The sequence below is a fragment of the Bubalus bubalis genome, chromosome 20, assembly GCF_019923935.1.
Source record: "Bubalus bubalis isolate 160015118507 breed Murrah chromosome 20, NDDB_SH_1, whole genome shotgun sequence".
Taxonomy (NCBI): Eukaryota; Metazoa; Chordata; class Mammalia; order Artiodactyla; family Bovidae; genus Bubalus; species Bubalus bubalis.
This window is the reverse complement of record NC_059176.1, coordinates 45,907,192-45,924,792: the sequence shown is the minus strand read 5'-3', so window position 1 is coordinate 45,924,792 and position 17,601 is coordinate 45,907,192. Positions and strand designations below refer to the sequence as shown.

The 17,601-nt window shown below is 43.6% G+C and overlaps 1 protein-coding gene across 12 annotated transcripts in view; it reads right to left on the bottom strand.

The window, feature by feature from the left end:
- ADAMTSL3 (ADAMTS like 3) overlaps positions 1–17,601 on the bottom strand; it is a 379,251-nt gene that overhangs the window by 38,395 nt on the left and 323,255 nt on the right. For 8 of the 12 annotated variants that reach the window (XM_045163808.1, XM_045163813.1, XM_045163816.1 and 5 more), the window contains one exon: positions 7,280–7,462. The exons of 1 other annotated variant lie outside the window; for it this stretch is intronic. In XM_045163808.1, the coding sequence (XP_045019743.1) occupies positions 7,280–7,462 (183 nt within the window). Of the gene's footprint in view, positions 1–4,784; positions 5,104–7,279; positions 7,463–17,601 lie in introns of those variants that run through there. 3 more of the 12 variants (XM_045163815.1, XR_006640370.1, XR_006640369.1) reach the window with 3 other exon arrangements.

The window sequence follows — 17,601 nt, the reverse complement described above, 5'->3', positions numbered from 1 at the left end:
GAGTTTGAGTAAACTCTGGGAGTTAGTGATGGACATGTAAGCCTGGCATGGTGCGGTCCATGGGGTCACAAAGAGTTGGACACAACTGAGCAATGAACTGAACTGCACTGCCCCTCCTCCCAGGCAACTACTTTATTTCTTTCAACATACATCAGTAGTATCTGTTCTTGGACTTCATACAATATGTACTCTTCTGTCTGGCTTCTTTTGCGTAACATAATGTTTTTAGATTCACCCATATTGTTGTATATATCAGTAACTCATTCTTTTTTTTTTGCTGAATACTACTCCATTGTATGAATATACCATAGTTTATCTATTCTTCTATTAATGGTCATTATGAAGTAAAGACTGCAAAGAACATGCTTGTATGTTTTTCTTTTTTTGTGAACATGTTTTCATTTTTCTTGGGTAAATACCTGTGAATGGAATTGTTGGGTCAAGGGTCGGTATGTGCTTAAGTTTATTAGAAACTGCCACATAGCTTTCCAAGGTGGTTGTCCCATTTTATCCATCTGTCTGCAGTGCATTGGGAATTTCTTTTGATGCCAAAAAGTTTACGTCATCAGTTGGTTTTCACTCTTCTGGTAGGTGTGATGCTGCATCTCATCGTGCTTTCAATTTTCATTTTCCTGATTCCATCTGTCAGTCATTTTTTTGTGAACTTCAGGTCTTTTGCCATTGTTTTTCTCAGGGAGGGGAGAGTTTACTGTTAAACTGTAATAGTTCCTCACATATTCTGGACATAAGTTCTTAATCAGACACAGGACAGCCAATCTTTCTCCCAGTCTAAGGCTTATGTGTTCATATTCTTAATAGTGCCTTTGATTAGCACATTTTTGATGAGGTTCAATTTGATTTTTTTTTCATTTTATGATGAATGATTTTTGACACAAATGAATGAAAAAAGTAGATCATTATTTCCTCCCATATAGAACTCCTCAGTGGCTTCTCATATTTTGGGAATAAAACTCCAGTCTTTACCTTGACCTTCAAAGGCTTGAACGATTTGGTCCTCAGAAGCTCTCCAGCTTCATCTCACACACCTTCTCCTTCTACCCCACCGAACCCTCACCACACGAATCTTCTTTCTGTTCCTTGACCACACACAGCCTGTGCTCACTTTAGAGTCCTCGCACTTACTGTTCCTGCTGCCAGAAATGCTCTTTCCTCACCTCTTGGGATGGATGGCTCCACCCTATCCTTTAGGTCTGGACTCATGTATCACCTCCTCAGAAGGCTAAAGTAGTGATGCACAATCACCACTGGGCTCACCACCCTATTTCCTTTTCTTCATAGCACTTTCCACAGAGAAATATCCTGTACACTTATTTGTTTACTGGTTTATTATCCATCTCTCTGACTGGAATGCCAAATCCTTGAGACTAGACACATTATATACTCAGCTGCTCAGCCAGTATTTGTTAAGGTGACCAATGAATTTCTTTGAAATGCTAGCCACTGAAGGCTTGGCATATCCCACAATGTACACGTGTGTGTGTGTGTATGTGGTGTGTGTGTGTGTGGTGCATGTGTGTGTGTGCAGGAGGTGGTAGAACAATGTAGGTAGTTTCAATAAATCAAAGTTTTAAATATTCCAAAGATGTCACCATTACCAGCAATTTCAGCCTCATGAGTATCCAATCTTCTAATTAACTGATTTGAAGGCATTCATTTGATTTTCATGTTCCATTCCACATGGAGCTTCTCTCTGCCTTTGCACATCCTGATTTCTCTGCCTGGAACATTCTTCTTCCTCCTCCCAGAGCAACATCCTGACTTATGTGAAAACCTGGTTGGCTTCTCCAGAGAGCATTAGGGACCCCTCCTCAGAGCTACTGTGTCCTTTGGAGCTGACTCACTGGATAAGAGCCTGATGCTGGGAAAGATTGAAGGCAAAAGGCAAAGGAGGTGGCAGAGGATGAGGGATGAGATGGTTAGATAGCATCACCGACTCAATGGACATGAATTTGAGCAAACTCCAGGAGATAGTGAAGGACAGGGAAGTGTGGCATGCTGCAGTCCACGGGGTCGCAAAGTGTCAGACATGACTTAGCGGCTGAACAACAAACAACCATTACAGCGTTTGTCACTCTGCTTCAAATATCTGTTCACATGAGCATCTCCTTCTCTAGACTATGGGCTTCTCAAGGGCTAGGTCATCTACGTATTCCCAGCTCTGGCAAAAGCAAGCAAGCACTGGGCAAATATTTGTTGAACATGGCTATGTTTGTGTCTGAATGTTTGCATCTCTCTAAAATTTATGTATCACATCCTAACATCCAGGAGATGGGAGCATTGGGAAGTAATTAGGTCCCATAGGCGGAGCCCTCATGAATGAGATTAGTGCCCTAATGAAAGAAGCCCCAGGGAGCCCCTTTATCCCTTTGGCCATAAGAGGACACAGCAAAAAGATGACCGTCTGTGAACCAGGAAGATGGCCCTCATCAGACATTGGATCTGGCCCTACCTTGATCTTGGATGTCCCTGCCTCCAGAACGGCAAGAAATAAATGCCTGTTGTTTATAAGCCACCCCCTCCATGCTGGTCTGTGCTGCGTTGTTATGGTAGTGCAAAGAGACTAAGATGAATGTTGAATGAATGGACGAAGGTGCTTATAAGGATGGTAGCATTGTGTCTAAAAGAAGAGAAAACAGTATCATGTAAATACCCCTAATGATCTCATAAATAACATGAGCTGGCTTGTTGAATGGCAACTCAACATGATCTTCTCCTTCTATGCTCTCCCTGCATCCACATCTCTAGAATCTCTATTTGCAGAGTTACAGTCTACATGACATAACCTGAAAATGAAAGACACTAGCTAAAGATTTAAAAGATTGAAATGATGTAGCCTTTACTGTTCCTATAGAGTAGACAAAATAAAACATGAGGTCAGACAGAAACTTCTGTATGTCCTTCTGCAATTCACTCATTTTAAGCTACAAGGAGCTGAGATAAGCAGTACGGGTTCCCTGTGATTCAGGCATTTCTGATTTTCTTTTTTATCCTAAGTACCAATGATCTTTATTCTCAATAAAGAATCTGTTCAGTTCAGTTGCTCAGTCGTGTCTGACTCTTTGCGACCCCATGAATCGCAGCACACCAGGCCTCCCTGTCCATCATCAACTCCCGGAGTTCACTTAGACTCATGTCCATCGAGTCACTGATGGCATCCAGCCATCTCATCCTCTGTTGTCCCCTGCTCTTCCTGCCCCCAATCCCTCCCAGCATCAGAGTCTATTCCAATGAGTCAACTCTTCGCATGAGGTGGCCAAAGTACTGGAGTTTCAGCTTTAGCATCATTCCTTCCAAAGAACATCCAGGACCGATCTCCTTTAGAACGAATCTGTTGCTGTAGGTAATATGTCACTATTTTGAGAATAAAGGGTCCCATTATCTTCATGCTTTGCAAGTCCTCAGGCACAGAGTTAAACCTCATTCTCATAAACATTTTGATTTTCTTAACTCTGCCCCTATCTCTTGGCCTCTTAAAGAGTTTTGCAAGATATACTTCAATTAGGTTCTTGTGACTAAGCACTGATACATAACAAAGTTAATATGTGTGGGAAAACATACTTGTGAAAGAAGACCAATGAAAGAATTGATTCAACAATCCTTAGCAAATATTGCCTCTATAAACATTTACCAAGTTAGCAATCATTTTGCAACTCGAAAACCAATACCTGTGTTACCACAAATAAAGATGCACATTTGGGATATGAGCTCCCTGGGCTTCCTCAGGGGTGGATTTTTTTTTTTTAAGCTTGCATATGGACGGGACAAGTTTAACAGGTTCTTAGCTACACTAACACATAGCATCTCTACATGTATTCAGGGTTTACAGCCTAACTAACAAGGTATGAAAAAATACATTCACTGGAATTCCAGAAAGGACTGGAGGAAGCAGCTGGGGCTGACAGGCTCCTCCCCTCCATACAGCTCTGGGAACAGGATAAGGGGTGATGCTTTATAGGGGACATCACATGGTGACAGGTGCACGCTTTTAGGATGGTTGTGCAGCGTAAGTGTAAGAGCAGATGACGGTGGGGGAATGCTGTATATTGTGTGACGTCATTCTTGATTCCTCAGTCACGTGACTAGCGTCAAGCGCTGCCTGACTGCAGAGACGTGTGAAGAGAAGAGATGTGTGGGGCAGAACTGAGACACCATGCAGACCCCTGAGTGGAGGGGGGAAGAAAGGGCTAAGGCTGGGACTGACTTCTCAGGGACCTGAGGGAAGGCACTAGCATTAGACAGGCTAAGCCTACCCTATCTGTTGAAAATCTTCCATATTAAGATCCTAGAGGACCACAGAGGTCTTTGGACCTAGCATGCTGCAGTCCATGGGGTCACATGAGTCAGACATGACTTAAGAGACTGAACAACAACAAGAGGCATACCAGGGTCTTTCTGGCCAGCATTGAGAGTCCAGGAGGGTGATATGAGGAACACTGAAAGAGACAACTATATATTTGGGCTCTAGCACACATTTTTATGAGTCTCAGGTTTCCTCATTTATATAACTGGATAAAAGATTACTGCCCCCAACACTGTGCTATTGTAAACATCAAAAGAGGTAATGAACACGAAAGTGCTTCACGCGTGACTATTTCGACTCCCCATCTATTTGTGTCTCTGTGCCTGCATGTGTGCTCGGCTGTGTCCAACTCTTTGCAACCTTATGGACGGTAGCCCGCCAGACTGCTCTGTCCACGGGATTCCCAGGCAACAACACTGGAGCGGGTTGCCATTTCCTCCTCCAGGGGATCTTTCCGATCCACGGATTGAACCTGGGTCTCCCGAATGCAGGTGGATTTTTTACTGCTGAACCATCAGGGAAACCCATTTATGTCTCTGGGTTCCTCTAACTGCCAACAAGAAAAGCCATGGAGAAAGCTCTTTCCATCATCCCCTTAGTTCAGCAGTGGATTCTATAATCTCATACCAGTTCTGCCATTGATCCACTATTTTCCATTTATGAAACACTTATTTAATACTTACACCTGTCTGAGGTGCTGGAGATACAAAGGGGGAGTAATGAATGATATCTCATGTTGGTCTAGCTGACTTCTGTGATTAACTCTCAATCGCTTCCAAACTCTGGGGGGAAAGAGGAGCATTATTTATTGAGTCTTCAAACCATCGCAACTTGAAGCTCATTCTGGTGTCAAGAGTTTGCTGAGCTCCAGATATTATCCCTAAAGACAGCAGCAGAAGCATCCAAATGCCATCCTGTTCCAGGGGCTCACTGCAATGACCTTTCCCAAACTATAATACTGACTCCACTGATTAGTAATTATTGAGCACCTGCTGGGTGCCTCATACTATATTATATTCTTAGGGCACAAAAGAAACATTAGACATGGTCTCTAGCATGAAGGAACCCACAATTTAGTGGAGGAAACAACTGGAGACTAATGTGTGTCAGGACTCAGTCAGGGACCAAGCGGTGAGAAAGGAGAGGTCCAAAACAATCAGAGAAGGATTCACATAGGAGATGAGAATTCAGGTGGCTTAAAGGATGGTGAAAGAGCTAATTCTTAGGTAGGTCAATAAGAAGACCAGGACCCTCAAGAAGAGAAAGGGACAAACTTTTTTTCTATGTTCCTTGTCTTAGTCACTTAAAACTTTTTAAGCTCTGAGTTGCTACAGCAACAATCTTTTTCCCCTAAGACTAACTTTCTTTAAGCCCAGAGCTAACATTACTTTGCCAACAAAGGTCCGTCTAGTCAAGGCTATGGTTTTTCCATGTATGGATGTGAGAGTCGGACTATAAAGAAATTGAGCGCCAAAGAATTGATGCTTTTGAACTGTGGTGTTGGAGAAGACTCTTGAGACTCCCTTGGACTGCAAGGAGATCCAACCAGTCCATCCTAAAGGAGATCAGTCCTGGGTGTTTATTGGAAGGACTGATGTTGAAGCTGAAACTCCAATACTTTGGCCACCTGATGTGAAGAGCTGACTCATTGGAAAAGACCCTGATGCTGGGAATGATTGAAGGCAGGAGGAGAAGGGAACGACAGAGGATGAGATGGTTGGATGGCATCATCAACTTGATGGATATGGGTTTGGGTGGACTCCGGGAGTTGGTGATGGACAGGGAGGCCTGGCATGCTGCGGTTCATGGGGTTGCAAAGAGTCAGAGCGACTGAGTGACTAAACTGAACTAACGATTATATAACAACAATGTATCTTGCTTGAGGACATGTTTCTCCTTCTTAAGAAAAACCTTCTGACTATTCCTGTTATTTTAAGATATATGTTGTGGGAGTGGGTCTAGAAAGACCTTTAAAACCTTGAGATATTCTTTTAATCTATTGCTAGTAACCAATTGAAAAAGTATATAAAGCCACACCTGAACTGGTGAGTGGGGGCACTCTCCGCCCCCTTCTGATGTCTATGTCAGAAGCCTTCTCTGTCCCTTTTTCACTGTAATAAAACTTTGGCCATATTAAGTTCTGAGTGACTGAAACTGTGTCTTTGGTCCCGAAGCAAAATTCTCTCCTTGGGAGATCATGAATCCGGCACTCTTCACCGTAAGCTATCAATGGGAGGTACTGGGGCAACATGACTAAGGCAGTGAAGGCCACTTCTTCCTGGGAGAGCAGTATGAATGGAAGCCAGATTTCCCGAGTAAGCTGCATGGTGTGCGTGTGTGGTGTTGGATCACAGTGCAGGAGAGTGTGTTGCCTAGAACAGAGTTTAGTGCTAGCTTAGAACAGAGGCTAGGGTTATAAATTAAGGAGATGTAGAGCCAGAATGTTCTTCCCAGGTGGTGCTACCGGTAAAGCACCTGCCTGCCAGTGCAGGGGATGAACGAGATGTGGGTTTGATCCCTGGGTTGGGAAGATCCCCCTGGAGGAGGACATGACAACCTATTTCAGTATGCTTGCCTGGAGAATCCTACAGTCAGAGGAGCCTGGTGGGCTACAGTCCACGGGGTCACAAAGAGTCAGACAGGACTGAAGCAACTTGGCACACAAGCACGCACATAGAGGCAGTGTATGAAGGATCTTGATTCTGGGCAGAAAGTTTATATCTCATTGTAGGTTCTTAGGCAGAGAAGCAGCAGCAAGGCAGTCACAGCCTTCTGAGAGAAGAACAGGTAAGACAGAGTATTAGATTTAGCGCCTGTCTGTAAGTGGACAGTGACAGCAATAGTTAAAACCATATAACGTCCACTTGTTTACTCCTTGACTCCAGAATCCACAAAACCGGGTCCTCCTTCGCACATATTATAGGAAGCACTTGAAGACAACAAGGACTTGGTGCTTACCCAGCAAGTGGAGGACGGATGTTGCCATTGCCTTTCCAAGAGCATTGGTGGCTGTGCAGACATAGGTTCCTTCATTTTCAAGGGAAAGGTTCTGCAACAACAGGGATCCATTGAAAAGCAAGGAAATATTGTCACTCAGAGATCCTCCTTTCTTCACCCAAGTTACATTAGGCTGAGGGACACCTTTGGAATAAAAACAGATATGACAAAGGCAAATTCCTTTAAGAACAGAGCCACAGAATCATATGACAAATACTATTTAGCATTCTGACCACAAGCCAGCAAATGGGTTTCATCACATGTAATAGGAAAAATGGCTCTTTCTATTTCTACCACTCCTCTATGGCAGGTGAGGGATGCTGCTGAAGCAAAGGGCTTTGGTCAGCTGAAGATGGGGGTAGTTTACATCTATGAGTCAAAGAATAGGAGCCAAAGAGGGTGGGCTTGCTCTGCATTGGAAAGGAAGAGTAGTCTGAAGTTGAGTAAAGGTAATACAAGACTGGTTGGAAAAGAGGAGCTGATGAAGCCAGATCAATGTGGAGGCAGAGAAACAGAAATTCCTAGCAGTGGGTTGTCGCAAAGAAGGCTTTCGGAAACAAAAATATCAAATATGGATCGTTAAGTGGCCCACTATGCACATGCAATGTGACATTCCTCCTTCAGGAAGAATACAAAACCTTTAGGAAATAGATTTTGCTCATCCCCACTTTTGTGAAAGAGGATAATATCAGGGAACACAAAGAAGGGTTGCGTTTTACATTTGGATCAGTGTGGGGTGAACAGACTGTACGTGACATCTCGGGACACAGAGAGGAAGATGAGGGATTGAAAGAATTTCTTCCCTCACATCTTGAGAAGTCTCGAAGTCTCAGCAGTTTGCTGGGCTGTGGGGTGTGAAGCTCAGAGGAATCGCATTAGGTACCTTTTTAAAAAATAAGTCCATTTGCATTTTTCTAAATTGGTGTCTTTTTATTTATTTATTTATTTTTTGGTCACACTGTGAGGCATGTGGGATCTTAGTTCTCTGACCAGGGATTGAGCCCAGGCCCCCTGCATTGGAAGCACAGAGTCCTAACCACTGGACCACCTGGGAAGTCCCTCATTTGATTCTTAAGAGCTGGAGTGACCTTGGATGATGTCTGAGATCCAGCAAGGTTATTGGTTTTGAGGATGTCTCATCTTCCTGCAGTGCTCTGCCTAGAGAGACTGGCAGACACCGCAAGGCTTTTTGACAAAAAAGAGATGTCACTGCTCTAATTATGAAATCTGCTATGCATCTCACAAAAGGCAAAACACATGCTTCATGAACCCTTAGATTCTCACAGTCTTTTTCCAACTCTGGGGAAGCAGCCATTGTTAGCTTTGTCTTACAGCTAAGGAAGCTGGTCAAGGCAAAACCAGCCCAGAACCTAAATTTCCAGAGAAGTGCTAATCACAGGTGTACTTATCTTTTGTTGTTGTTTCTTTTCAAATATAAACACAAGGAGAGGTTAAAATTCCCTAAGGACACCAGCTAGCACACCCTGGATCTGAAATTCACACCCATGCACTTTCCTCCAGAACTTACTTCTTAACCAGAGTGCAGGTACGTCCTGTATATTTCTTGATAGATTATTAGGCATCTTATATTTTTTACTTTCATAGTAAGCAGGCTCTTTTAAAATATATTTTATAGTTGTCTATTGTTCACAATTAGGAAAGCAATAAACACTGGCATATTTATCTGGTATCTAATCATCTTACTAAAGTGTATTATTTTGAATACTTTTCAAGTAATTTTCTTCTTTTTTAATAGTAAACAATCATATCACCTCTATGTAATGACAATTTTATCATTTTTTCCTATATTTATATCTATGAAAGTGAAAGTGTTACTCGCTCAGTCATGTCTGATTCTTTGCAACCTCATAGACTGTAGCCTGCCACGCTCCTCTGTCCACAGAATTCTCTAGGCAAGAATACTGGAGTGGGTAGCCATTCCCTTCTCCAGGGGATCTTCTAGACCCAGGGATCGAACCCATGTCTCCTGCGTTGCAGGCAGATTCTTTACCATCTAAGCCACCAGGGAAGCCCTATGTATTTTTCTATTAACTATTGCATTGTATTAACTAAAGTCTCTAGAACAATGCTTAATAATAAGTTAGAGCAGGCACATTTCTCTCGCTTCCAACTCTAAAGGGAACATTACTGTTTTATCCTTAAGCAGGTGGTTTGCTTTTGTTTTCTGATAGTTGTCAAATCAAAGAAATTTCCTTGTAACTCTAACTCACATGGAAATTTCTAAAACTTGGAGTTAGTATTTGTGAAAAAGGGAAAGTGTTAGTCACTAAGTTGTGTCTGTCTGATTCTTTGCGACCCCATGGTCTGTAGCCCACCAGGCTCCTCTGTCTATGGAATTCTCCAGGCAAGAATACTAGAGTGGGTTGCCATTCCCTTCTCCAGGGGATCTTCCCAACCCAGGAATGGAACCCAGGTCTCCTGCATTGCAGGTGGATCCTTTACTGACTGAGCCACCAGAGAATTGGCTTTTAAAAAACTTAAAATATTTAAACCTATTTTCTTTTGAGTACAGCTTTGACTATATATCTTATACTTTGAAATGAAATAAATCATTACCATTATTTCATTCACTCAAAAATGTTTACAAAATCCTGCTCTGTGTGAGACTCTACGCTGGAACTAAGGACATGATGTGCACTAGGCTTCCTCATGAGACTTAATTTTAGAAGGGGGCTTTGTGGGGGAACAGATGATTGCAATAACATGACATAAGGGCTTCTGATAAACACTGGATGCCACTGGCACATAAAAACTGTATTTAATGCAGACTGGAGAGAGGGCTAAGATTTTAACATGCAGGAATAGCTAAGCTAATACATGAGGACAAGGGGGTGGGAATTGGGGGAAAATTGTTTTACATAGAGGGAATGGTGTACAAAAAGGCATAGACATGAAGGAAAATATAATGCATTGGGAGAATCATAAATTGAGTTTTTTTATGGCTGAAGTTTAAAGTACATGGAGTGGGAGTAAGGAGAGATGACTAAATAGGTAAGCAGGTGCCTATAAAATGAAAATTTATTAATATTATCCATAGTAAGGAGTTTGGTGGAATTTATCCTAAAGGAAATAGAAAATGGCTTAATTATTTGAAGCAGTGGTAAAATATCAGATTGGTGCTTTAGAAACATTGCCCTGGATGTGATGCAAATGGGGAAGAGTCAGGCAAGGGTCAGCAGGACCAGTTAGGTGGTCACGGAACCAACTGAGGTGAGACACAAAAGGGTGGGAGTAGGGGGACTAGAGAGAATAGATCAACTTGGTAAATGCTCAAGAAGAAAAACCAATAGGACTTGGTGACTGATTTGATACAGGGGAGTGAAGGAGAAAAAGGATTTAAGGAGGACATGCAGATAGCGGGTGGTACCATTAACTGAAACAGGGAAAACAAGAGGAAGAGCAGACCTGCATAGAGAATTTGATAAACTTTTTCTTTTAAAATAACTGAATTTTATTATTATTTTTTAATTGGGGTACACTGCTTTACAATGTTGTGTTAGTTTCTGCTGTATAGCAAAGTGAATCAGCTTCATGTATACATACATCCCCTCCCTCCCAACCCGCACCCCCATCCCACCCCTCATCCCATTCCTCTAGGTCATCATGGAGCACTGAGCTGAGCTCCCTGTGTTATACAGCAATTTCCCACTAGCTGTCTATTTTACGCATGGTAGTGTATGTATGTCAATCCTAATCTCCCAGTTTATCCCACTTTTCCATTCTCCCTACCCCATGTTTATATGTCAGTCATAAAAAGGAATGAAATTGGGTCATGTGTAGTGGATGAATCTAGAGTCTGTCATACAGAGTAAAGTAAGTCAGAAAAAGAAAAATAAATATCAAATATCATATATTAACATATATATGTGGAATCTAGAAAAATGGTATAGATGAATCTATTTTGAAGGCAGGAATAGATAATATGATAAGTTGCTGTAAACATGTTGAGGCCTGAGGAGCAGGCATCTAATTTAACACACACTTGCAGGAGCCTGCTGGAACACTCCAGGGACAAGGCCCGGCGGGTGACACCGTCATACTCTCCCTTTGCCGTGCTCCGGAGCTCCAGAATCTCCCAGGAGAAAGCTTATACTCAAGTTGGCCCTGACTTTGTGGGTGCCATCTAGAGGACACCTCTGGATCACCTGACTCTGGAGGACAGGGGAACCTGTAATAAATGGAGTCACCTGGAAGAGAGCTTATACTTGTATCTGGCACCCTGATTTCTGTGACCGTGGTCAGGGGACACCTCCACATCACGTGGCTCTGGTGGCTAATGGGGCTTATATTTGTGGGTCCCACAGGATTCTGAAGAGTGGAGAAACAGTTCTTAAACTCCCCCAGGGCACAGCGAGAGGCCAGAGACCCAGGTGCCCCTTTTTCCTTGAAGGAAGCCTATTAGCTAAGCATCCTGACTATGTCTATGGGACAGGTTTCTGACAAAACCTGCATCTGGGGACTGACAGTGATCCCTTCCAAAGACTACTAAGGCTGGGAGCTGTCTTCAAGCTTACCCTCTGCCATGCTCTGTGGTGCTGGTGCTCCCTTGAAGCAAGCTTTACTGTGGGTGAAAGTATATGTCACTCAGTCATGTCCGACTCTTTGTGACCCCATGGACTGTAGCTCACCAGGTTCTTCTGTCCACGGAATTCTCCAGGCAAGAATACTGGAGTGGGTTGCCATTTTCTTCTCTAGGGGATCTTCCTGATCCAGGGATTGAACCTGGGTCTCCCATATTGCAGGCAGACTCTTTACCGACTGAGCCACCAGGGAAGACGTTACTGTTGGTACCCTGGTGTGTGTGTGTGTGTGTATATGTATGTATGTATGTATGTATATATATATATATATATATATTATACTGGAGTACAGTTGATTAACAATGTTGTGTTAGTTTCCGGTGTACAGCAAAGTGATTCAGTTATACATATACATGTATCTATTCTTTTTCAAATTCTTTTCCCATTTAGGTTGTTACAGAATACTGAGCAGAGTTCCCTGTGCTGTACAGGAGGTCCTTGTTGGTTATCTATCTTAAACATAGCACTGTATATATGTTGATCCCCAACTCCCAGTCTATCCCCCTCCACCATACCCCTTTGGTAACCAAAGGTTCTCTTAGTCCGTGAGTCTGTTTTTGTCTTCATTTGTATCTTGTACCGTGGTTTTTGTAGCTGCCACCCAGGGGATGCACCTTGATCTGGTGGCTCTGGTGGCCAGGGGGCAGGGGAGCAGGGACAGGGGTGGGATGAAGCAGTGGGAGGATAGGGAGGTGTAGGGGGTGAGGGATTGCATTCCTGGGTCCCATGGGACTGTGCCAATCACAGAGATGGTTCTTGGTAGGCTACCACCTCCCGAGCACTGCCCAGGCAGTGCACTGAAACACACCCCCAGCCTTTCTGAGGACGTCTCTTTGCTTGTCCTGGAGCTTTGGTCCGAGGGCTGGCTTCAGGCCTGGCTCACATTTAGTGGCTGTGTAGCTGCTTTTAGGGAAGGTAGGCTGTCAGCTGTAGTGGCCTCTTGGCACTTGCCCTCCGCCTCACTCCATCTCACCAGCATCACTCAGAAAAGCAGCTGACATGCTCATTTGGAGCCCTAACTTCTGCAGCTGCCACTCAGGGGACACCTCCAAATCTTCTGACCCTGGTGGCCATCAGAGACCACATTTCCAGTCCCACAGGACTGTGTATGTCTGGGTATGTAGCGAAAACCTGATCCTGAGGGTCTCGCTTCCAGTCTGCCTGAATCTAGGTGATGAGAATCTCCCTGTAGGACACAGACAGGTCTTGGCACGTTCTTAGTTATGAAAAGGTGTTAAAGATACAGCAGGCTGAGGAGGGGAGGGGAGTTTGGGGGAGAAAAGACACACGTATATGCACGGCTAAGTCCCTTCACTGTTAATCCAAAACTATCACAACATTGTTAATTGGCTATACTCCAATACAAAATTAAAAGTGTTTTTTTTTTTTTTTTTTTTTTTTTTTAATACTGTAGGCTGTTTGACAAGCACAAATGTTAGACAGACAATTGGGAGCTGAGCTGAATGACAAATTCGTCTGCATGAGGCTGCTCCTTCAAAACTGGGACATGTGGTTGCTTCAGCTACTGTACAGAAGCCAACACAGAGACACGGAGTGGTTGAATGGATGAAAAATGAAGAGCCATCCACAAGCTGTCTACAAGAGACTCCCTTTAGATGTAAGAAGGGCAGTCCAAGAGGGAGGGGATATATGTGCATATTCGGCTGATTCATTTTGGTCTACAGCAGAAACTAACACAACATTGTAAAGCAACTACACTCTAAGAAAAAAAAAAGAAATTGTTCTTCTCTGAGTATATAACTCTGGCTGTCTTCTAAAGAGGGTGATGCTTTTCCTTTACAACACCTTGGAAGGTTTAGCTGCATGCGTGTGTAGGCAGGGGCTGTGTAAGAGGGAGAGAACTTCAAGTTCCCACGGCAATCCCAGGAGGTTAGGGGTGAGGACAGGAAGGCTGTGGGTGAGCAAGAACAGGGAGGAGCGGGGCTGAGAGGTAACTTGCCTTTGCCATGACCCCTGAATCTTTGGCTTTTCTTGAAATATTTGCCAAATGCTTGGTATTCATGGATGTCTTACTATGAACAGAAACTTGTCAAGGAAGTGAGTTGTGCATTCTTGGCTGACGGAGGGCAAAAGAGAGACCACAACAGGTCTGTGTCAGAGTGAGTGAGAAGCAGAGGGTTCAGGGCAGTGCAAGCTCCCCAAGAATGATCGGAAGTCAGTTCCAGAAGGCTTTGGAATCTCCAAACCTTGCAAATTATAGGGATCATAGATAATTCCATTTTATTTGTTGTTAATTGAAGGATAATCACTTTACAACATTATCTTGGTTTCTGCCATACATCAACATGAATCAGCCATACGTATACCTATGTCTCCTCCCTTTTGAACCTCCATCCCTCCCCTCTAGGTTGTCACAGAGCCCTGGTTTGAGTTCCCTGAGTCACACAGCAAATTCCCACTGGCTCTCTGTTTTACAAATGGTACTGTATATGTTTCCATGCTACTCTCTCCATTAACCCTCTGCTTCCTCTCTCCCCGTGTCTACACGTAGAGATAATTCCACTTTAAACCTAAAACTCAGCATGGCAAGGGGTATAGGACACTGAGTTTACACAGATTGTGATGTTCTACAGATAAGGGATTTCAGAAAATAAAGCCAGAGTTGGCAAGTTTGTAGATGTCGAAGGGGAGACAAAGGTTTCTAGCACTGAGGGAAGGAGCATCTCAATACCTAGAACATCACCACCACACATGGGGATGTTTTCCAGGAACTGCAGAGGCTGGGAGAAACTTGGGCAGAATTCTTTATGGTTTTTCAAACCTACAAATGTTTGCTCTGTTGAAAAAGCTATAAAATATCAGAAATAGTTTAAACTTATTTATCTAACCTCAAAGACAAGCTATTTCCCTCAAGACTTACAGCTCTGAAATATTCAATGTTCTCTTTCCACAATGCTGAAATCATTTTTGGAAGGCAAATGTTATGGGAGAAAAAAGTTCAGATCTGGAGGGGCTATGAAACACGTGTTGTAAAACGTCTGCACCTCTGGGGTGCCTTTAAAATAGTCACTGTTTAAAAACACATTTCCTTCATCCTTGAAAGGCCCATGAAATATTCTACACTATAAAATCCTTTGGCCTCTTCAGACTGCTCTAAAATGCTAGATTTTTCTGTCAATGGATCACATACATTATACTTGTATGTTTTGTTCACTGGTTTGTTTCCTCCAGCTACTCAACACTCAGAAAATATTCTGTATTTTTTTTACCACATATGAAAATTGAAAGTTTAGGCTACCATTACTCACCTCCAGGGGATGTCTAGAAATCATGCTGCTGGTTTATAAGATTAGAGGTGAATCGAATACAGTGTAGGCAAGGCACAAAGGGAGTCATTACTAATAAAGAAGACAAATAAACAAGAGTCCACAGTTTCACTGTCAAAGAGAATATCTCAAAGCTACTAGCACAAAGGGTAGACACCCTTCTTCACTGCAGGGTCTCCACAGTGTAGGACATTCTGCAAAGCATTTTCTTCTTCTGAGTTAGTTGTAGACCCTTTTGTTCTTTTGGCAGTAAATACAGTAAAACTATGGTTTTTGGTTATAAAGGACCATCCATCGATGATGCCATATCCAGAGTGTGTGCGTGCACTCCATCATGTCCGACTCTTTGTGACCCCATAGGCTGCAGCCCACCAGGCTCCTCTGTCCATGGGATTCTCCAGGCAGGAATACTGGAGTGGGTTGCCATACCCTCCTCCAGGGGATCTTTCTGACCCAGGGATCAAACCTGTGTCTCCTGTGTCTCCTGCATTGGCAGGTGGATTCTTTACCACTGAGCCACCTGGGAAGCCATATCCAGAACTTCCTCCACATACAAGGCTATGGCTTTTACTATTCAAAGAATTATCTCAAATAGAGGAAGTACTTCCTCTTTGCTAGTGAAATGATGTCAACAGACTGGTGTAATCAGGTTCCCAAGTAATTTGATCTGAGGACCTTAGAGACAACCTGGGTCATCAGATCAACCTCCAGTTTCATCATCAAGAGTCCTTCCTCAAAGGTTTCTTTTTTAAATTGTGTTTATTTTTTCACCCCAGTTTGATGCTTTTTTTCTTTTTTAAAAAAATTTTTGGAAGATAATTGCTTTACAACATTGTGCTGCTTTCTGTCATATCCTCAAAGGTTTTGAAAAGGTGATTCTTGGGACTTCCCTGGTGGTCCAGTGGTTAAGAATCCACCTTGCAATGCAGGGGACTTGGGTTTGGTCCATGGATGGGGAACTAAGATCCCACAAGCCTCGAGGCAACAAAGTCTGAGCACCACAACTACTGAGCCCACTTGCTCTGAAGCCCGGGTGCCACAACCAGACAATCCAGGCGCCGCAAGGAAAGATCCCGGGTGCTGCAACTGAAAGCCAATGCAGCCAAATAAGTAAACATTACATATGAGCTTTTTCTGCCACAGAGGAAGGGTGCCAGCAAGCCCTCTTCCTAGTGTGCTCATCCTTGACCTCTCAACAGCCCTGAATGCCCACTCTGCATGGGACCAAGCAGTTCTCTTTAGTTCCGACAGTCCCATCTTGTGAGTACTATGTCATATCTCATAGTTCATGACAGACATATCTCAGTTCACTGCTGGACAGTGTCTGCCAGGGTCCCATTTATAGTCTGGAAAGGGCCTGTGAGAGTTATACTATTATCTCAAAACCAAAAACTCTCCAGTGTTCCCTGAAGAATAAGAGTCAAAGTCAAAGCTGGTGCAAATCAAGCATAGTGGTAACACACTGGAGTTAACCAGTGGTGAAAACCACTGACCCTGACACAGGGAATCCCTCAACAGCTCAAACAGGGACAATCTTGGGACATTGGAGGTCCTTCCTGGTATACTCCAATTTTGGTAATCCATCAGTATAACACTGGGACGTAAATGAACAAGTAGCTTTGATATGTCCCTTAAAAGGGACATAAACAAAAAGCTTTGATTATGTCCCTACATTAATTGTACGGCTTGTTTGGCAGTCATGCTCCATGACCTACAAGTTGATCTTCCTCCTGCCCCCACCAAATCCCACAGAACCTCATGTGGGTGGTGTCAATGGAGCTCCCGGGGTGAAACCTCAAGGCTCGGTTGACTCCCCAAGGTTCCCTTTCCTCCTCCCTCAAGGCATCAACTTTTCTCTTGTATCTCTGAGCTGCTCCACTTCCTCTGTGAAGTGGTTCCCTTCTCCTTAGGAGTGATGGGGAGTAAGATTCAGTTTCCCCAGCTCCATAGCTTTGACTCTTCTTGGAGGAGAAAAGACAAAAGCCCTTCAACATGCAGGTACTGCTGCTCACAGCAGCTCCTTCTCCAGCCTGGAGAACCTCACTGTTCTTGTGTAACTGTGTGTAATGCTAAGATTTTCTGTGTGTCTTCCCTCCCTCTTATCACTTGGAAAATTTCTACTAATTCTTAAAGCTCTGTCTTAAGGCTGCTCTTCATGACCCTCTCTGACCCTGAAGCTGAGTTCTCCTTGGCGGAACTGTGAACGTGTTGACATGCCTGATTCCACCTCCAGAACAAGCCCAGAGCATGGATCCCACCCTGCCCTTTAACCCCAGCCTCCAGTTCACTCCTTGTTCCCCACTGTTCCCTGGGGGAGAGGCTCTCATTTTGAGAACATTTGAGGTAAGTTCCAGAAGACTCTTTGGCCCCACTTACTGGCTAAAGCACTGGTTCT